Genomic DNA, 22,223 nt, shown 5'->3' with positions numbered 1-22,223 from the left:
CAGAGCAACATAAAACAGACACCGCCATGCTCTCCAGAAATGCGTGTGTAGCGAAGACCCCCGCAAAGGAAAGGTAGAGCTGAGCCGACATTTCTGAAATCGTGGACAGCCCCAGTTGTGCCTGGCCACGTGAGCAAGTGCCACGGAAGCCCACAGAAGCTGGTGCCCTCAAGTACGTGGCATGTTTTTCAGCCGGCCAGGTCAGCTCTCCCTGGGCACGGCACGCTTGCCCAGACCCGGAAGGGGCGTCCACCCAGAAGAACCCAGTTACGAAGACGCGTTAAATCAGCGCACCCCCGTGCCCATGGTAAGCCCATCCAGCACCACTGGTGCACGAAGCAAGGCGACAGGGAGAAGAACCGGTGGGCGCCCAACTCTGATGGCTGAAGAGGCACTTTCCTGAGAGACGCCCCGGAAAAGGCGCGACCTTATGCTCAACTTGCACCATTAAATACAATCATTTTAAAATTCATCATAACATGAATTGCGACAGAGGCAGGCTACCACGGGGTGAATGGCTGACCTTCCTTGATCTTTGCGAAGCCTTTCCTTTATGAGACCAGAGGGCTGCACCCGCCCCCCCCCATACCCCACACCCAGCTGGACAGACGGACGCCCGAGGGGCATGTCCACCAGAATCACGGAGGCCCCCGCGTCTCTGTACGGATCAGCAGTCCCAAGGGAGGAGGGCAGGATTTTCTCCTGGGGGCAGAATCTTTCGTGTTCTCCTCATCTTTTATGATTTTACAGCTCTGACTTCTGGGTCTGTGTGTTACTGATCGACAAACACAAGATGTTTTTTTTGCCCATTATGTAAGATGGAGAAGAGATAAAAGTTTAATTGTGTTTACCAGAATCATTGCAGCTGATCAGAAAGAGGGAGCAGAGCAGTGACAGGACAGAAGCCCAGCACTGACATCCAGAGAGGGGCTCACATACCACTCACGTCAGTCTCTCGGGGACAAGGACAGTCCCACAGATCCCAGACCTCGAACACACATCTCTTCCCTCCCAGTCCTGGAGGCTAGAGATACACGCGTGGCATGAGAGCCACATGCGGCACAACCGGTTCCCCTGATGCGTCCAGAGAAGGCAAGTAAATTGATGGAGTCTGGGCCGTCGGGGCCGTTCCCCTAGGCGCGTCCACGGCCATCTCCTCCCCACGTCCATGACTGGCCCCTCCTTGTGCATCTGTGTCCTGACCCACTCTTCGTCTCAGGACGCCAGTCCTGTGGGGTCCCCTCCGGCCCCATCACCTCCATCGAGACCCCAGTTCCACAAACAGCCACATTCTGAGGTTCTGGGGCTCAGAATCTACCTGTGGATCCAGGGGCTGGGCACATGTTGCCTGTGTCACCCACCCTCAGTCTGACGGGACCAGTGGAGAACGCAGGTCAATGCGGGATATTCCTACAAGTCTGGCGGGAGCGGGGTCCTCTAGGCCGGTCTGGGAGGGCTGCCACAGGAGCAGGTGACTCAGCCTCCGTCCAGTCTGCCCACAGCACTCCTCTGGGTGGGGGCGCACCGGCGAGGGCAAGGAGGCCCAGGGGCAGATCTCCACGGCCCCAAACAAGGACAGCAGCAGTGCAAAGAGACCGTTCCATGAAATGCTGACAGCCCAGACTCCATTAATTTACTTGCCTTCTCTGGGACCTCCCAGGGGGGCAGGACAGCCCGAGTCACCCGAGTAGCCCCAGGAGAAAACATGCTCCCACCAGGGGTCCAGCTAAGCCCCTCTCCAGGGCTGCCTGCCGCACATGGGTGCAGAGGGTGGGGAACTCACCAGATCCTTTCATTCAGTCTTCACATTAGCAAGCAGCTACTGAAGGTTGCATTTTTTCTTCCAAAAAAGCAAGAAACAAAGGTAAGGCCCAGGTTTGTCGGGTTTGTCGGGCCCAGGTTTGTCCCAACTCCGCGGGCCCTCAGGGTCAGCCCCCCGACAAGCTCTATGATTCTAGTAACTTCTAGAGCTTAGGACACAGCTGCACACCTACCCCAGACGGGGCCCTGTTCATACATGCATGCTAATAGTTGAGTGTTCGAGGTAGCTTCCTGACTCAACCAGGCATGAGCTGCGGCAAATGCCTGTCAATACTCGCACAGCATGGAAAAGAAGTAAATTGAGAAAATCTGCTCTGAATTCGCCTGGTTATCAATATTTATCCGAGACCAGAAATCTGTGAGTCTGCTGCAGGAACAGTGTCCCAATCGTGCTTCTTCATGAGGTGGGGAAGGGCCACCTGGGCCACGGTGGGATGCTTGCTCAGTGGCCAGCTCGCAGGCCTGTACTTCAGCCTGTCGGACCAGATCTGGCCAAGTGGGGAGGCCGGGCACCTTCTTGAGGGTCTCACTTTCTAGGCAAGGAAGCTGGGGGCCTCAGAGATGAAATGTCATGTGCGGGACCCCTGGAAATTAGACAGGACCAGAACCGAGCCCACAGACCACTGGGGCCAGTACCCACTAGATTCCAGGTCCTATCTTTATGAAAAGAGATAAAGAAGATGGCATGTGATAGCTTCTTAAGATGCTGGTGGTTTGCCAAAGAACCAGAAGAAAATCTCATAAACATAACTTAATTGCAGAAAGACAAAATATATATTTTTGTAAAATTAAGAAGCTTTTAAAAAACTGCCTTTACTTTTCTGGTCATTTAAAAATTTATATCCGAGGGGCGCCTGGGTGGCTCAGTGGTTGGGCCGCTGCCTTCGGCTCAGGTCATGATCTCAGGGTCCTGGGATCGAGTCCCGCATCGGGCTCTCTGCTCGGCAGGGAGCCTGCTTCCTCCTCTCTCTCTCTGCCTGCCTCTCTACCTACTTGTGATTTCTCTCTGTCAAATAAATAAAATCTTAAAAAAAAAAAAAAATAAAAAAAAATAAAAATAAAAAAAAAATAAAAAAAAAAATTTATATCCGAGACATAAGCACACTGAATTCCCGGAACCCTTTCGACCAAGAAAAATCCAAACCCAAGCCACTCCTCACCAGTGTCGCCGTGGCAGACCTTCGGACGCACCTGAGTGATGGGGAATCTGTCACAATGACAGCACCCATGTTGATGAATACTTTCATTTGAACTAATCAGAAGAAACCAACAGTCACCCCCACACTAACACCTGTCAGCTCTCTCCAAAGCTTCGCCTGGGACGAGAGAAGCGGGTTGTGTCACCCATGGCCCTTCCGCGGGTGACTTGGCGGCGCCCCCACCAGAGGGAAGACCAGAAGGCAGGCTGGCGCCTAGGAGATGTGTCCTTCACCATGTCCCAGAGGGGCGCAGGGCACACAGTCCCCACCTGCATGTCACACCCAACTGTCCATGCTCAAAACCACTAGCCTGTATTTATGACATGAGACTTTCCTAACCGTGTGCTTATTTCAAACAAAAACTTACTTTTTAGGGCGCCTGAGGGGCTCGGTTGGTTAAGCGTCTGCCGTCGGCTCAGGTCATGATCCTAGGGTCCTGGGATTGAGCCTGCTTCAGGCTCCTTGCTCAGCAGGGAGCCTGCTTCTCCCTCTCCTACTTACCCCTGCCTGTGTTCTCTCTCTCTCTCTCTCAAATAAGTAAATAAAATCTTAACAAAATGTTTTTTAAAAATTTACTTTAGATACAACACACACATAGTTTGTCAAAAGCACAGGGTGAGCTGGATAGCACCGAAAAGTCCCTGGACTTTGCCTCAGAGGCGCGCCTTGTGTCCCCTGTCCCCCGCATGCCCTCTCCCAGCGACCTGACAGGCTCAGATGGCCCTTTCTCTGCTCAGTCTAGCCCCTCCCTCTTTTACTTCCACGAAGCCCCGCCCCACCAAGCCCAGCCCCACCAGCTCCGCCCCCACCAAGCCCCGCCCCTGCCAAAGCCACGCCCCACACTTTCCATGAACCACCCTGTGGGGGGATGTCTTGGCAGACGGGGAGATGGGGGAAAACGCCCCTGGCCCAGGCTTGGACGCCCACCCCAGACCTGGTAAATGGCAGCCACTGGGCGCAAGGTGCACGGGCCAGGAGAGATAATGTGGGGGGCCACACATTCCTACAAAGCACAAGTTTTGCGGCACATCCTGCCCTGGTCCATTTTTAACACGGCCCTTGCTACGAAAAGGAGAGAAGACACAAACACGCCGCAGGCCTCTAAGGAAGGAAATGGTACGTTCCCGGCAGGGCTGCTGAACGGAACGCCCCCAGAAAAGCACTGTCCACAGTGTCTAAGAATAACATAACGGACAGTTTGGTTTTCACCAACTGTCCCCTCACCCTGAGAAGGGCACACGACTAATTCTGACAGCGTGCGACTTATCACCAGACCTGAAAAAGGAAACACTCAGCTCTGGATTCTGGGTGGCACAAAGGCAGCCGGCCCAGTCGGAGCCCAGAAGCGGGCACCATGGGCTCACCCCATCGGAAGCTCAGCTTCCATTCGTGCTTACAAAGTCTCACTGCAGCCAGGATCCTGGGGGGACGCCCGAGACCGGCCTGCAGCCCCGGCCCCGTCTACCGAGGTCTGCCTGGAAATGCAGGGGTGACTCTCTGCTGCCCCTCCATGGGGCCCCCTGCTCTCCCTGGGGAGCACAGAGCTTTCCAACAGGTCCCCGACACCCCAGTCAACACCTGCCACGTGCCTTTTAAACATCCAGAAAAAGCCTCTAAGAGGACAGAAAGTAACATAAAGGCTTTGGAATCAGCATTCTGAACCCACAGCCCGTGCTGGTCACTCCAGCATCCTGTCCTCCCTGGCCCCCCACGAAGCTGCAACCCAGGGTACCTTCCTGCCAGAGGGCTCAGCAGGCCCAGCAGCGTGAGGCCCAGGGGACACCTGCGGGGTTTAGAGCCAGATGTGCAGAGGCACAGGCCCGGTGAGCCAAGCTCTGCCTGCAGGAAAACGGCAGGTCGGTGCTTCCCGGATCCCTGCTCGACATGAAGAGCATTCCAAGATGAAAAGCAAACACAGAGTGAAATGGAAGCTGCATTCTACAAACTGAAACGTGGTGGTGGAGACTCTGGAGCTGTTACAGGGTCGCCATCCTGTCCCTGAAAGTGGGCAGAAGGGGGTTTCACTCCAAAAACCTGTCCTCCGGAGTCGCCGCCAGGAGAAAGCTGGCACCAGGACTGGTGATTTCCCACGGGAGGCAGGAACAGGCCACGGGCCCCACAAACGTGCGGAGTCACCCACGGCCACCTGAGGCGGGGGCAGCAGGCACGGTCCTGACCCCGGCATCTGTCCTTGAGGGCCTGACCTAAGCTGTCCGGGGACACACATGGTCTGACAGCAGGGGGATGGCGTCCGGGGCCGGCCACCGAGCAGAGGGCAGCCAAAGGTGGGAGCGAACACTGTGAGGACCAAGATACAGGTCCCCCAAGGCCACCAGCACGTCCCTCCCATGGGGGAAGGAGGCAGGGAAATCACCAGCAGGGACGTGATGAGTCCCCCGGCCGGAACCCGGGGCTTGGTTAAGGAAGGAGTGGGCAGCGGAGAGGCGACTCTGAGAAGGGACCTCGTCTCTTGGATGCACCATGGTCTCTGGCCTGGAGCTGGAGCGCGGCCCCCAGCAGGGCCAGGAAAGTCCCCAAAATCTGTCTGTGCGAGTCCACGCTGCCAGGCGCCAGCACAGACCACATGGGCTCCCAGCAGCAGCAGCAGTGAGCACCTGGCCGGCGATCCCAAGAAGGAGCACCCACTGTGGTGTCCAGGGAGCACGAAAAGATCCCAGTGGGGAGCAAGGACGCCAGCCCAGCATGCGCTCCCTGACACCCACGCCCGTGTATGCCTTGTCTGCCAGGACCCGCCAGCCGAGGCTGGGACAGGGCGGGAACATGGCACAGGACCACAGGCGTCTGCAGATTCCAACAGGTGCACCTGCGGCCTGAGGGCAGGAGAGCGAGGGGTCCGGGAGAAGAGCGCTCCAGGAAGCAGCAGGAGCGCCAGGCGCGGGCAGGCCGGGGAGGGTGTGGGGTACCCACAGCTGGGAGGACCCTGCCGAGCCGCACAATGCAGACAGACTCTGAACGGATAGGAATGTGTGCGTTGCCGGGTGAAAGACGGCACTGTGTACAGACAAGAAAGTCGTGAACGAAGCCCTTAGCTGCCAGTGAGGGTGAATGAAGAATGCAGAGTTAGTGCCTTCTAGAAAGAAGCCAGGGCTGCCGTCGACACAGGCAAGCGGCAAGCCGCCCAAGTCCAGAGCTGTCTGTGGAGGGGACATGGCTTCTATGACAAAAGTGATGACAGGTGACCTGGAGTGCATGGGAGCCACACGCCGTAGTACAGGGGTATGCAAGCTGGTCCACAGCACGTGGCAGCCTAGAAGAGTCACCGGATCCCCCCAGCGGGGAGGTCAGCAGGTCAGAAAGCAGAGCCCGTGCAGAGAGGCAGGGGGATCACGTTGCCATGCCACTGACTGTCCCTGTGGGACCACACCTCAGGACACCACCCAAGAGCACCACCAAAGTCCTCCCTGGGATGAGCCTGGGCTGCAGCCAGCAAGTATCAAGGCAGGATGCCAGGGACACAGGGAATATGATGGCCAGACAAGTGGGAGGCTGGGAGCCCCTGGGAGGAGCCCCAGAGCCGGCCAGAGTCAAGGCAGCAGGGCCAGGCTCCACTGACCTTGTAGAAGCTCTCGCAGGTTGGAGCCAGGCTGCGTGAGGGGCACAAGCGAAGCCAATTAAATGGGATCTGTGTGCTCAGCAGGGAAGACCCCATTCTCAGGAAGAGAACAGGGAAGTACACCATCCTTTCCTGTCGTTTAAACACTTGGGAACGAGATGCACAGGGATTGGGCTCTTCTGTGTCTGTGACACAGTTGAGTCAGCAGAATAAGGACGCTGACCGCAGAGAAAACAGTCTCCAGAGGCATGTGCCGCTCCAAGTTACCCCAAGCACTGCGACGGGACACACTCCCTCTAGAAGCCCTGGGCCCCAGTTCCCTCCAGCTGCTGAACCCAGTTCTCCAACCTTCTGAGGGAAGGTCCACATTCTGATTGAGTAGAGAAAGAGAGGAAGGCCCGAGCGTCTACCGCTACCACGGGGCAGTCAAGCCCGGACCCTGCTGTCTTTGCCCCATGGTCACGAGCTGCTTCCCACAGCTGTGCCTAGAAAGGTCCACGGCCTCCTTCTGCTGTCCCAGAGGAGGGCAGGCGTGAGGAAAGGAGTCCCCCCAGTGCAGAGTTTCAGGGAGCGGTGATTCCCATCACTAACACTTGAGAGAGGAAAATGACACACCAACTGCTCCTTCTTGGTTTTGTCTACATTCAAACCCGGCCCCAGGGCAGCCCGGCCTCAACACCCCGTCTCCCACCCTGCACCGGGCACCTGCACGTTCCTGCGAGCCGGCCTGCTTGAACGGACCCTCATGCCCCCAGCTCGGGCTCAGGTGCATGGACGACCCAAGGAACTGTGTGGGATCCCCTCCACGGAAGGTCCCCTTCAGACAAGGGGAGTCCAGGAACACCCTGGAATTAATTTGCTAAAAATACATCAAACCACGAGCACTACCATTCCTCCCACCACGTCCCGCAGACACAAGGGACAAAGGGCAGGGGCGAAGCTGTCACACGAGCCTCCACCAGGCGGTGTCTATAAAGGATCATAAGACGCACGGACCGAATGTGACATGGTAGGAAAGAACATTCTCGGAGGAACCTTCCAGAAGGCGCAAGTGTAAGTCACCGCACCACACCACGCATGGATTCCAGTACTTTCGTGATGAATGAAAACCATGAAACAAGTCTCTCGTGGAGCTGACGGCAGAGTCTGAGCTGGGGCTTCTGAGCAAAACCGGGGACCGAGGCAAGAGCGGGAGCCTCAGCACAGGCTCGAACCCGCGATGCTGGCATCCGTCACAAACCAAGTCGTCCCCCAAGGCCCAGAGCCCCACCACCAGCCAAGTTCCGGAGACGTGCCCAGCTCTGCCGGCATCTCCCAAGGAGTTCTGAGAAGCCTGAGTGACGCCAAGAAGCTGCAGCTCACTCGGGGGGACAAAGGACCCGGGAGGGGCTGGTGGGTCCCAGGCCCTCGTGCATCCTTCCTGGTGCAGCCCCAGACACTGCGGGGGTGGGCCACGGGCTCTGGCCAGAGAAGGGGCAGCAGGGCACGAGCTGGGGGGTCTGGAGACTTCAGAACAGGGGTGCCAGGCACATGGGCCAGCACGAAGCACGCACAGAGCTGGGGACTCTGAAACCCGACGCCCTGACCGCTGGGACGCGGGGGCTGTGTGACAGCAGCCCCCATCCGCTGGATGGAAGCGGGGAGGAGCCGACGAACCACACCTGGGGCACACCAGAGAAGAGAGCTGTCTGGAGATCCAGGGCACCAGCGGACGAAGCTCCTGGCTAAAACTCCTCACTTACGCCAGTGGCACCAGCTCTACCCTGGACCCGCATCTACGGTGGTTCTGAGGACCCCACAGGCTCGGGGCCTCATGGCAGAGGGGCCACCTGGCAAACGCGGTCTCCGGCAGGTCACTGAGGTTTCTGAACCACAGCCAGAACTCGGGGGCCGCCGGCGCATGAGGCCAGCAGAGGCAGCGGCAGGAGGGGCCGCCACTGCCTAGGTTCCAGATATGAGAGGCTCTGGAGGGAGGGCGGTTGGGGAGGGCCGCGGCTCAACCTGCAGAGAGAGGAACAGTGGGCCGGTCTCAGCTCGTGGCTTCTGTTGAGAGGCTGGAAGCCTCCCAGCTTGGCCACCACATGACAGCTACATGGGGACAAGGCACAGAGGCCCCTGCAGCCGCCCAGGGCTCCCTCCTCTCCCAAAGGGGGCTCCCACCCCACCAAGGGGGCCAGCCCTGGGGTCCCATCAAAGCACATCCAGAAAAGAGAAGAGGTGAGCTGGACATCTATGTTATGCAAGGGACTAAGGGGCCTGAGGACAGAGCCCTGGCTTTGGAGACAGATGGCAGGGGGCTCACGCGAGCCCAGCGTGGGAACCCTCCACGAGATGACCGCTCCCTACCACCACGGGCAGGCTCCAGCCCCACCAACTCACTGCGCTATCCCAATGTGGGGCCTTACGTTTGCAAAACAACAGTACAGCACACTCTGTGTGGTGGTCGGCATACCCTGTGCTCCTGACCAACGGCTCCCGTAAGAGCAGTGTGTGGTCTGGGCGGACGGGGAAGGGACCCGTGCCCGGGCCATGGGGTGGACAGCGTGGATTCCCACTTCTGCAGAGCTCCCACCCACTTGCCAAAGCCCACCAGGACCCCACCTCTGCCATACTTGCGTGGTCCCACCTGGACCCCATCACCAGCCTCCCGACAATGGCTTTCTCCTCCTTCCCACGGCTCATGCCCGTGAGTTAGCCAGCGGCCGGAAAAAACCAGCTCACACTGCCCAGGCAGCTCACAAGGCTCCAGAAAACAGCACAGCCTCCCACCGAGCAAAGTATTTGCAACCCCATACTTCCCAGCCATTAAACCTAAATTATTTGCCTTCCCTACAACCTAAATAATCCAGATTACCATAGTTAACAGCTAAGAGCACGCTGTCTTCACGTCAGACTGTGGACCGATCGCTCACCCATTGCCCACAGAGAGAAACCGCAGCCCCGGGGGGCTTGTCGCAGTGGACGAGAAGCCCCCGCTGGGGCATGGGGATCACAGTCCCCACGGGGAATCACAGCCCACGTCTCTGCCTCTCTGTGCCCTCCGAGCCCAAGACCTCGCTGGAGGGGCCATACTGCCCGTCGGCCAGGAAGACCATGACCTCAGTTCATGGCGGTGGCAGTCGAGGTCCCCGCTCTGCCTTGGCTTCTCTGCCCCCAGCCCCCAGCCCCCCGCTCGGCGCCAGCTCTGCAGGACGGCTCTGTCCTTGGTGAAGCCGGTACAGCGGGCTTCACCACACACTCACATGCTCGGCCTCTGTCACTCCTTCCGCGTCCGCACTAAGTCTGCAGGCATCACAGAAGGAACCCACAGCGCCTGCCTTCCCCAAGTCAGTAAGCAGTTGGGCCAGGTCGGACGTTAGGCTAAAGCCTGCGCTCTAAACCGAAGCCTTGCGGTTGTGTGCCAGAAACCCAGGGAGCCCCGGGCCCTGAGGCAGCCTGCGTGTGACACGCACTCACGCTGTCGGCGAGAGCCGCGTCTCAGCTCCTGGCAGACGGAGCGGCCCCACTTATCTCCAGTGGCGGCTGGGCACGTATGGCCGCTCTGCGCCCTGTGGTGACGGTGTTACGGTTCTGAAATCAGAAGGGGCTTTGTTTTTGCTGGTGGCATTCCCTCCTGCCTCGAAAGCTGGGTTATCGAGAAAAATGACCGCGGATACATTTCCCCCAGCCCCGATCCACTGAGAGAAAACGCTTATCTACCTCTTAGCAAAATGCCAATTACTGTGGCCAGAAACGCCATCATCGGTGATAGCTAAGACTTCTGGAATATTCTTGGAGCCGAAGAATTCAATCCTCCAAGGAGCCAGCCCTGGGCCGCCTTCAAGACGTGGTGCCGACAGCGGGGGAGGGGCTGCTCAGTTCTCCACGGCCAACCAGCAGGGTCCGGGCTGGCCATACGGCCCTGCACATCTCAACCCTCCCAGCATGCGGGCGGGGGCCCCTCCGGGAAACCCAGAGAACGCGTGTGCTCTGACACGTCACTCAGAAGCACACAGCACACACAAGACAGCAGCGCACTTGCAGACAAAGCCAAGCTTGGAAACGAGCAGCCCGGTGTGTGCCCCAGCAAGGAACACCTGGCCTCAGCCAGAAAGGGGCCCCTCCGGAGCGAGACCAGAAGGGAAGCAGATACGCCCCGAGGCCCCACCACAGGAGCCTGTTCCTAAAACTGCTCGCACCCACATCCGACATCTCGGAGCAGGGGACTGCGGCTTCAGAGGGCACGGCAGGGGTGCTGCTGGCCTTGGGGTGGGGTGACAGTGCAGCGCAGGGCTCTGGACCACGCTCTCCACTTCTCCTGCCTTCCAAATCCCCCATCACGGAAAATTTAAAAAGAAAAGGTATTTAATCTCTTTCTTGAAAAAACACAAAGGGCCAGAGTAGCCTGTCGTTCTTGCTGTGGGTGTACGTGTGTGCATGTGAGCGAACAGATGTCTGCATGAATGTGTGCGTGTGAAGTGTGTGCATGCAAATGTGTGGATTGTGTGCATACATACGTGTGTGCCCACATGTATGTGAACTGTGTGTGCACATGCTTGTGTCTGTGTGTGTGCATGCTCCAGCATGGGTGTGTACTGTGCGTATGCGTGTGCTCCCACGTGGGTGTGAGTTATGCATGTGTCCGTGTGCTGCCACGTGGGTGTGAACTGTGCGCGTGTGAGCGTGTGTGCATAGGTGTGTGTGTGTGCTCCCACGTGGGTGTGCTCCCGCACAAGCTTGAATTGTCATGTGCGAGTGCATGTGCAAGCTTGTGTGTGCTTGTGTTCCTGCATGGGTGTGAACCGTGCATGCACATGTGTGTGCGTGCACGCATGTGGCAGGGAGGGAGAAGGGATTCGGGATCCCTCCCCACAGAAATCATCGCGAGGAGCCACCCCACAGCAAACGAAGCAAGCTTCCAGTGCACACTTCTGCACACACTCTAAAACCCCATCTCCCTGGGCCTCCAGCTACGGGGGCGGCCTATGGATATGTGAGAGGCTCCCACCGAGGCAGGACCGGCCAATCAGAGGGGACGATGCATGCACTCCTGGAAAATGTGGGAGGTGCAGATGTGTGACCCGGGCAGAACCCCAGGCCTCCATCCCGGGGTGCCCACAGCTGTCCACCCGCCAGCTCCAGGCCTCCTCACTGCTCCACTAGTCCAAGTCCCAACCCGACCAAGCAGCCCAGGCCTCTAGTGCTTCAGGGGACCCTCGGCAATGCAGCCCCTCCAAGGAACTCGAAAACCAGGGCAACCTTCCCCAAGTCAGGCCTCGACTTCCCTGACAGCCTGACCACCCCACCAACCCAAGAAAACTGCCCTAAAGAAGCCCCCCAAATCCTCAAAGCCAGGTACACGCCCCAAACCCTATGCCTACTCCACCCCAAGAATGCAATTGTGAGAGAGAAGGGGCATCTGCTGGGGGCAAGGGCAGGGCCCATCACCAAATTCTTATCTGAAACCAGATTCTTAGCGTCCCCTTCCACAGTTAGGAGCACAGAACCACAGCACTACAGCTTCCTCCCGAGATGACACGTATGCGTCCTGCCGAGGCGTCTAGCAGCCCCTTTCTCGCCCGTGGCCGCTGGCCAAGGCAGCAGAGGCCACTGCGGGGTGCGGCCCTCGGGAAGCAGCAGCTTACCTTGGCTTCACATGGCTTGTGACAGGAGTACTTGCAGGCTGGAAGAGAGAGAAAGACGGGGTATGCGTTCAGCAGCCTCAGCAGTAACCCATCTCCCACCTGCAAACTGCCCGCCCTTGAAGATCGGGGCAGAGGGAGGTCTGCCTTCGCCACGTGGGGCTGGCTTCAGAGGCGGGCGGGGTGCACCCGGCGGGCAAGGCCCTGGCCGGCCCCCTGCGGTTGGCAGCACCGGGAAGACGCCGCGCCACAACCGCGGGCTCTCCTGGGTCCCGGAGGAGAGCCGTGCGGACTTCCAGCCCTGCAGAGCCTCCATGTCAGCCTGGGAATCACAGCTTCTCCCCCAAAGAGGGACGGGAAACCTCCCCTTCCCCACCCCCCCGCCTCAGAACTGGTGCCTTTCAACCAGAACCAAGCTGCCCATTCAGCGCCACACGCCCCACGCTTCCGGATGGCCTGGGAACGGACTGTCAGAATAAATCCACGTCTAAATTCCCGCAGAGGAGTCCCTGCACCCGGGCCATTGTGCGAGCGCAGAGACATGCGTCCGTTCAGAGGCCCAGACAGTGCAGACTTAGAGCCAGAACCAATGGGGATTTCACAGACCCGCCCTCGGGAGGCTGCGGCTGGGCGGCCTGCCAGGGAGCACCCCCTAGGCCCCCACCATGCGGGTCGGGCCCGCAAGCTTGCCCCAGCCACCGCCAGATGCCAGCATAGAGAAGGCAGGGGTGCAGCTGGGGCGTGGGGGAGGGAACCTGGGCTGGGCGTGTGGGGGTGGGGCCTTCACAGCCCTCCACAGCCATGCAGCCCAGGGCAGGACCAGTGACCTCTCTGGACCTCAGCTGCCTCTCCCGGCACGACTGTGATGCCATCGAGGGACCCTGGTTTGAGACGACAAACATGACACCAGCGTACACAAGCAGGGTCCTCAAAGAACAAGGCCTTGGTGGGGGCCAGGAGCCGGGCCCCAAATACGGCTCAGCACTTGGAAGCCCAGAGGTTACCCTCTACTTGCCAACACACACACCAACCCTCTCCTTCCTAGAGCTAGGGATGGGAACGCTGAACTCCTAAAGGTCCTGTAGGACTGAAGAAGGATAAAGCAGGCAGGTAACCTGGTCGCTGGCTGGCGGTGACAGCAACTCCGGCAGAGAACAGCCAGCAGCGCTATCTTTGCAAGATCTATTTTCCGAATGGTCTTCTACGCCTCCAAGGTCTGGGAGATTATGCACAAAGACAAACGTTTACTCTGCGTCTCCTAATGGGTGCACTGCACAAAGGCGATGAGTGATTTTCTAATCAAGACAGACTTGCCTTTGGAATAAAAAGGGCTTCCGCGCCAGCCTAGAAACGTGGACAGAAGCACAGCCGGGTCTGGAGGCCAGCGTGAGATCCCGAGGGAGCGAGGACATCATCAGAGGCCCCTGGCTTCCAGGTAAGTGAGAATTAGCAGGAATGCAGGGAAATAATTTCCCTGGCCCCAAAGGATGCTCAGCCCACATGCTGAGTCAGGCAGGTGGCCAGTCTACTGGCAGCCTGGGACGGGGGCACGACTCTCATGGCCGTAAGACCCCAAGATGGCCTGAGTGACCCGTGGACCCGTGCCCATGTGCAGTCCCTCCCCCGGTGGCTCGTGGCTGGTCGACGGATGAAGTAGGACGCAGGACTTACAGACTCCACCCCGAGTCTCAAGCCAGTCCTGCTGAGGACAGCCAGGTGCCGAAGCAGCCCCCTGGAGAGGGCCCCATGGGGAGCACCAGTGTGTGGCCAGCTGGAGAGGGGTGCGGCCCTGGTCGTGCCTTCAGATGCTGCAGCCTCTCAAGAGTCCCTGAGCCGCACCGCCCAGCCACGTGACTCCCAGATGCCTGTCCCACAGAAGGAGGGAGAAGTAGTGAGTGCTGCCGCCAGGCAGGGCACCAGCTTCTGGAGTAATTCATCTGCAGCAGAAGATACTCACTATGATGGGCCAGAAAGGGCTCTGGTCAGTGGCAAGGTGACAAGTGGTGTGACACACCATGGTGGACGGCCAACTCAGCCATAAGAGAGTCCATGGCCAGCGTAGGGCGAAGCCATTACTTTCACAAGGTTTAACTAATCACAGTGACCTCGTGTAAACCAGCCAGGCACTAGGGTGAACCCATTGTTTCCAGGAGGTAGTTGGCGATCCCTAAAGTTTTATGGACAGCCCCTGGGGTTTTCCTCGGAATAGCGGCGATCTGGTGGACAACCTCTGGGGGCTGTGCCTGGCCGTGTGCAGGATGCTTTCCCAGGTGCTATTGCTTGGGGTCCTGTAACCACCCCCTCAAGTGAAACCCAGCTATGGCCCATCTCCACCCAACTCCCCATCCAGCCACACGTGGCCTTTTCAACACTTACAAATGCTTGAAGTGGGCAGAATCCAGGCCAGGTTTCCAATCCTCTTGCCTACAGACAAAATCGAGCTCCCCAACATGGATCCCCATGCCGGCAGCAGCAGCCCTGCCCCATCCTCTCATCCCCTCGACCCAGAGCCTCACTCACACCATCTCCACACACCCCCTTGGCTCTGTTCCACTGTCTCTGCCTAGAACTTCCCACACACCCTTCTGTGTCTAGCTGACTTGTTTCTCTCTCCAAGACGAAAGGAGGCAGCCAGCTTCTCCACCAGGAAGCCCTCCATCACTCCTCTTAGGCTGGGCTATTGTGTTCCTGAAGCCCCCGGCCTTCCTCCCCAGCCTTCATCCCACTGCCCCTCCCTTCATAAATCATCTCTGTGTCCTTCTCCCCCCACCAGACCAAGTTCATCCAGGACGGTGTGCTTTGCTGGGAAGCACCAGTCTCCTGTAAGAGTGGCAGGAACGGGGCGGATAGCAGCGGACATAGGAGGAGTGCCCACCATGCGCCAGCTGTCCCACGGCAACACCTTCCATCACACAGGGTGGCTGGATTTTCCCTGCACGCAGAGAAAGAGCCACAGACCTTCTGCATGTCTAACGACGGGACCTGGGGTCCTTCCATGACACCTCAGATCCTACATGCCCTGGGTCTGCTTTCAGAATCAGATGCACACAGGCAGGGGCCCGCCCTCTCTGACAGTCCCCAGGGAGAACGAAGCCCATGGAAAGCACCAGAACTTCCCCCAACAAAGTGCATCTCCAAAATTGTACAAGCCCAGAGGGACACGGTGTACACGTTTACTCCAACTGCCTGCTTCTCCCCAGCACGGGTGCTCGTGCCCTGTTGTTTCCTTTCAGTTTTCCTGAGTTGTAATTGACAAAATTGTATATATTTAAGGTGTACAACATGATGATTTGATACATGTCTACATTGTTAAATATTTGCCACAATCACGTTAATTATCACATCCATCACTACCTGGGTGTGTGAAGGAGAGAGAGGAAATGCCTAAGATCTATTCTCGTAGCAAATGTCGAGAGTCCAGAGAAGTAACGCTCACCACAGTCATCACGCTGTACAGTAGATCCCCTAACTTACCTTGCAACTGAAAGTTCATGCCCTCAGACCAGCAACTGCCCATTTCCCCCACACGTAACCCTGAAAACCACCTTTCTACTCTGTTTCTCTTGAATTTGAGGTATTTTGGGGTTTTGTTTTTGTTTCTAAGATTTCACATATACATGACACCATAAAGCGTTTGTCTTTTTCTGACCTATTTCACTTAGCAGTGTCCTCCAGGTTCATCCAAACTATCACAGACTCCGGGGTTTCCCTCTTCTGTGGTTGAATAATTTTTCATCATTTATATACCATATTTTCTTTATCTGTTCATCCTTCAATGGACACTCAGATTGCTTCTATATCTTGGCTATTGTGAACAACATGAGAAAGAGAGGACAGATTTCGCTAACGATTTCCTTTCCTTCAAATACATATGCAGAAGTAGAATTACCAGATCATATGAAATTCTAGGTTTAAAGGTTTGAGGACCCTCCATACTGTTTTCTATGGTGGCTGCACCAGTCCACATTCCCACCAACAGTGTACAGCATTCCATTTCTCCACAACCTCAGCGATACCTGTTATCTCTTATCTTTTTCATGACAATCATTCTAACAGGTGTGAGATGACACCTCATGGTCATCTGCATTTCCCTGATGAAAAGTGATGTTTAGCATCTTTTCATGTACCTGTTGGGAAACTGGATGTCTTCCTGGGGAAAGTGACATTCAGTTCCTTTGCCCATTTCCTAATCCCATTATTTAGTTCTCTGCTATTGAGTTGTAGACGTTCTTCATTTATTTTGGATAATAATCCCTCATCAGACATAAGATTTGCAAATATCTTCTCCCATTCTGTGGATGCCTTCCCATTTTGCTGATGATTTCTTTGGCTGTACAAAAGCTTTTGAGGTTGATACAGTCCTATTTGTTGATGTTTGCTTTTGGTGTCATATCCAGGAGATCGTTGCAAAGACCAACACCAAGGAGATTTTCCTCTGTTTTCTTCAGATCCTTTTATGAGCTCAGGTCTTACATTTAAGTCTTTGATTCCAGCTCAAGTTACTTTTTCTGAGTGGTAAAGAGACAAGTGTAGCTTCATCATCGCCCATCTTCCCAGCACTGCTGCGGGAGAGACTATCCATCCCCATTATGGGTTCTTGGCAACTTCGTCAAAAATAGTTGATCAAACGTGTGCGGGTTCACTTCCAGCTTCCTGATACTGTTCCATTGGTCTATGTGCCTATTTTTATGTCAGAACCACACTGTTCTGATCACTACAGCTTTGTAATATAGTTTGAAATCAGGAAGTGTAAAGCCTCCAACTCCATTCTTTCTCAACAGTGCTTTGGCTATTTGGGGTCTTTTGTGATCTCATCTGAATTCTAGGATTGTTTCTATTTCTATAAGAAATGCCATTGAAAGTTTGATAAAGATTGTGTTGAATTTGCTAATTACCTTGGGCTGCATGGACATTTCAACAGTATTAATTCTTCCAACGCAACAACCTGTTTGTGTGCTCCTCCGTGTCTTACAGTTTCCAGAGTGCAGGTCTTTTACTTTACTGGTTCAACTTATTCCTAAGTATTTTAATGTTTTTGATGCCACTGGAAATTAGGTTCTGTTCTTAATCTCTCTTTCGGATTGCTCACTGCTAGTGTTCAGAAACACAACCAATTTTTGTATGTCGATGTTCTACCCTGTCCCTTTACCCCATTCACTTATTAGTTCTAACAATTTTTGGCGAACTCTACAGGGTTTTATACGGTATTTGTTTCTAATACTAGACTTTTATAAATTCTATGCAACATTCAGTTGTATCAACAGTCCTGAATTACTGTGTTAACAAAAATCATTTATAAAAACTTCAGTGGTTCCTATAAGGAGCAGAATCTGTGCAGGTTTTAAGAGACTCTCTGCCCCATTCCCAGATGAAAATCAACATGTTGATCTCAACGTTTCTGGGCCCATCACTACGTCATTTTCTAAGGCCATGACTCTGCCTCCTGAAACCATGACTGACGGTTCTAAATGTAGATGTTGTCAAATACAAGCGTTACACAAATATCTTCATTGTAGTTTTCCTGGCATCCCATTACTTCCACTTACATGAAAATGAAATGAATCCCATTAATCCTAAATGCAAAAATGTCCCTTTCACTAAAAAACACCAACACACACTTGCCTCATTACTCTCATGGCCTTTTGCTCTGTCAACACCCTTGTCCAATTTCTTCCTGCTGAAAGCATCAGCACATCCTCCAGGCTGAAGTGCAGAGGCCCGACACCCTGGGGCTCAGTTTCCTCACCTGTGACACAGGTGGTCGGGAAGACAGTCGAACACACCATACAGAACAGGGCCAGCTGGGAGCTCCTCGGATGCACAGAGTGCAACTGCTTCTATTACTGTTCCTGGTCCAGAGCCACACAAATGCACCAGCTCTGTTCTCCACACACCTCCTCTTTGTATCTTCTCTGCAGTTCAATGTCCCTCACTTCTGGCTGCTGAGCACCCAGTAAATAGCAAGGTTGGAATCTTCCACCCAAGGCCAAACTCACAGGCCACTGGGACATTCTTTCTGCTTCCACGGACCTCTCTCCACATAACCCTCATGTGACCCTGTATCCATGTCACCCCGATTCTCCTCCAGCAACTGCCCAAACACCCTCATGATACAGCAAGTGCCTACTCTCCTGGTTTTCCACTGGTTTGTGCCTATTGGTCACAACCCATCACCACTTCACACACCTGCCACCTCTGCACATAAGCACCTGACCCAGGGAGACAAAACACCCACACACATAACAAAAGTCACCTAATGTCTCCTGAGAACCACCACATACTCAGTACATAGTTTCAGGACACACTGCTTAACCAGTATTCTTTTCTCATATTTTTACGATTCCATGAGACCAGCTGGGACATGCGCACTGAGAGTTCCTCTGCGTGGTAGAGCTTAGGAGAAGCTCTTGTGTGGGTGGAGGCTGGCAGCTGATGAGCTGCCCTCTCAGAAAACACCACTTTTGTCTGAAAGAACGCCAGGCAAAGAATGCGTGCTCATCAGTCTCACCAGTGAACAAAGCACGCCTGCTGTGGGGAGGAAAACAACGGACAGACAGCATTTGGTCAATGACGAAATTTGAAATTTCGAGTGAAAATTACAATTTGGGGAGATATGCATCCATGCCCATGAGCTTGACAAGTCCTACACTTTTCTGATAGACTCAACACTGAAATGAACAAATATGGGGGAGGGGGGTTCTTGGTATTTTATAACAAATGTGTTAACATCCAGAAAACTCTGCTGAATTCATTGAACCAGAATTTTCCAAATGACCACCGTATGGTGTCCCAACAGTCGCGCCTGGCTGTATACATACACTCAAAGGGCCAGATAGACTCATGGATCTTAACAGAACAGAGTAGGGAAAGTCACTGCTACAGTTCCAGATTCAACGCTGAAACTAAGCTTTAAGAAACATCACTTGGGTCTTGGTTTGGTACCCAAAGAGAATACCCACAGTAGTCTGAAAAGGTCTTCAAAATGCTTCCTTTTTCAAATACATACCTGCACGAGGCTGGATCTCCCTCAAATACTTGAGCCGAAACATCGTGTTTCCTTTGGTTCATTTTATGTGTCAACTTCACTAGGCTACCAGATGCTCAGATATCTGGTCGCACATATTTTTGAACATGTCTGGGTGTGTCTGGGAGGGTGTGTCTGGATGAGCTTAATATCTGAATCTGAAGCTGTGAGAGAAGCAGATTGCCCTCCCAGGCCAGGGTGGGCCTCATCTAATCCAGCGAGGAACCAAATAGAACAAAGGGCAAAGGAAGAAAGAATTCTTTCTGCAAGACTATCTTTGACCTGGGACATAGGTGTTCTCCTGCTTCTGAACTTGGACTAGGACTGGAGCTAAGCACCAGGTCTCCAGCTTGCCAAGTGCAGATCTTGGGCCTTCACAGTCTCCTTAACCATGTGAGCCAACTCCTTCTGAAAAATCCCATTGGTTCTGTTTCTCTGAAGAATCCTACTTAATGCAAGGTTGGAATGGGTTGAATGCATAAGCAGATAGGAAGTTCTAGCCTCTCTATTAAATCATGCAGAACAGAAGCACAAAATATACACAGATATATATACCTGAAAACATCAGTCTTCTCCTATTACAGAATGAGAAGCAGAACAAAGTGATATCAAAGATTCCTTTCTGCCATGTAAAAAAAGAATTTACCAAAGCAATTAAAAAAAAAATTGTGGGGTGCCTGGGTAGCTCAGTTGGTTAAGCAACTGCCTTTGGCTCAGGTCATGATCCTGGAGTCCCAGGATTGAGTCCCGCATCAGGCTCCCTGCTCGGCAAGGAGTCCGCTTCTTTCTCTGACCCTCCCCTTCTCGTGCTCTCTCTCTCTTTCTCTCTCTCAAATAAATAAATAAAATCTTTTTAAATAAAATAAAATAAATAAGATAAAATAAAATAATAAATTACATATCTATAAATAAAATATTGGGTAGCTATTGAAACACTATGATTTTTAAAAATCTAACATGTGACAGTATGTATAATAGGCAAGAGGAAGAGATGTTAAGCTACATAAATTAAAAAATACCCTGTAAAAACAGACACGACTAATGGGCTTATCCACACGTGAGCACTCTGGGCAGGACGGAGGTGTCGCCCCAACTCAGGCAAACAAAAACAGACCTTCCAATACATCTCCCTGGAAAAACTAGCTAGCTCGTGAAAAATAACAGAAATAGGGCAAATTCCAGATGAATCAACCATGAAACCGGATCAGAACTGGAAAACCAGAAGGAATATTAGAATAAAATACGCTAAGCATCATGGCCACAGAGAAGGGAAAGTGACTTAAATAACAATTAAACACAGAGATTAAATGAAGTAATGGGTAGGTTTGAACAAGCCGCACCTTAAAACTTCCCCGAGATAAACACTCCACAGACAAAATCAGGCAAACAACTGCCTGGAAGGTTTGCCACGCAGAAGGTCTAATACAGTAAGAAATTCACACGCCTATGGGTCAAAGTCCATCAAAGGTTGGCAAATGTTCTGCCTCGTGTCACGGATAAAATGATTAATATTTATAAGATAATGAATTCTTTCAATTTAAGAAGGAAAGATAATAAATAACCTAATTTTTATAAAATATTTGTGGGTGCCTGGGTGGCTCAGTCGGTTAAGCATCTGCCTTCAGACCAGGTCATGATCCCAGGGTCCTGGGATCAAGTCCTGCATCAGGCTCCTTGCTTCGCAGGGAGCCTGCTTCTTCCTCTCCCTCTCCCACTCCCCCTCCCTGTGTTCCCTCTTTCACTGTGTCTCTGTCAAATAAATAAATAAAATATTTTAATAAATAAAATAAAATGAACACCACAGACACCACAGTGTCTGTTTAGAGGCTCAACCTCAAGTAATAACCAGGAGAATAAAAAATACAATCAAGGGAGATACTACTTTTTTGTGAGTCCATCGACTTGCAAAAATGGAAAGCCGCCAAGCAACAAGTGAGAGAGTGACTGAAGCTCAAGGCCACAGGCTGCAGGTGGGAGCCCGTTCCCGCTCCACACTCAGCAGAGCCCTGTGTCCGAGAGGGCCCAGGGTCCGCGGTGCATGTGCTATGAGAAGCATAGGATGAGAAGCATCGAGGTTTTCAGGCCTCGATGACACACACATCCAGTCCTCCGGAGCGCTGTCTCCACCACCACACACCAGCTCCTGTGTCACACAGGGGTTTCCAAAGCCCGGGGTAAGAATCCTGGCTCCCGCCGCACCAGCCACGGTCCAGAGATTCTGGCTCTATAGCACCAGACATTTTTACATGTTGTCTTGGAACTGCTATTCTTCCAAATATCCACAGGAGCCTTGGGAATCTAGGCCCGTTGGAAGCTTTTATACAACACTCCGCACATATTTACCAAGGGAGAGATGAACTCTTGCTTCCCGGCTTCTTGCCCATCTACACTCAAGTTCACCAGCTTCTCTGGGTTCCCAGTAACTGGCTACACAGACAGGAAGGGACCAGACACCCCAGCACAGGGTAGCCTGCCCTAACAGTCACTGCTCAGCCATGCTGCTCTCTGTTGCCTTCTTGGTCCTAACTGCCACCATGACCTAGGGCTGTAACACAGCGTCTGGCACAAAGCAAGCACCTACCACGTGTACCTCCCAATCTGCCATCTACCCAAGTCTTCATCAATAATCACTTAGTATTCTGTGGACCATGATGTTCTCACAGACAGGACTCCCCCTTCAGACTATGAGGCCCTCCCAGAGAGGATGTCCCCTTCAGACCATGACAGACCTCTCACAGATGGGTCTCCTTCCTCAGCCTATGAGTCCCTCCTCACAGACAGGACTCCCCCTTCAGACCATGAGCGCCTCACAGACAGGATGCCGCCCTCAGACTATGAGTGCCTCCTCACAGAGATGATGCCCCCTCAGACTGTGAGAGCCTCCTCACAGATGGGTCTTCCCCCTCAGACTATGAGTGCTGCCTCACTGACAGGACTCCTCCCTCAGACCATGTGCCCCTCACAGACAGACTCCCCCCCAACTC

At 54.0% G+C, this 22,223-nt stretch overlaps 1 protein-coding gene across 5 annotated transcripts in view; it reads right to left on the bottom strand.

Annotated features, from left to right (window-relative positions):
* Positions 1-22,223, bottom strand: part of TNS3 (tensin 3) — a 201,825-nt gene that overhangs the window by 134,806 nt on the left and 44,796 nt on the right. For all 5 annotated transcript variants that reach the window (XM_059170656.1, XM_059170657.1, XM_059170650.1 and 2 more), the window contains one exon: positions 12,219-12,256. Coding sequence is in view for 3 of the 5 variants with exons in the window: in XM_059170650.1 (XP_059026633.1) it covers positions 12,219-12,256 (38 nt within the window). In the remaining 2 variants the exon portion in view is untranslated. The remainder of the gene's footprint in view (positions 1-12,218; positions 12,257-22,223) is intronic.

Source organism: Mustela lutreola, chromosome 4 (assembly GCF_030435805.1).
Source record: "Mustela lutreola isolate mMusLut2 chromosome 4, mMusLut2.pri, whole genome shotgun sequence".
NCBI classification, from domain to species: domain Eukaryota; kingdom Metazoa; phylum Chordata; class Mammalia; order Carnivora; family Mustelidae; genus Mustela; species Mustela lutreola.
The sequence above is the reverse complement of the archived record's forward strand: the minus strand, read 5'-3'. Positions and strand labels throughout refer to the sequence as shown.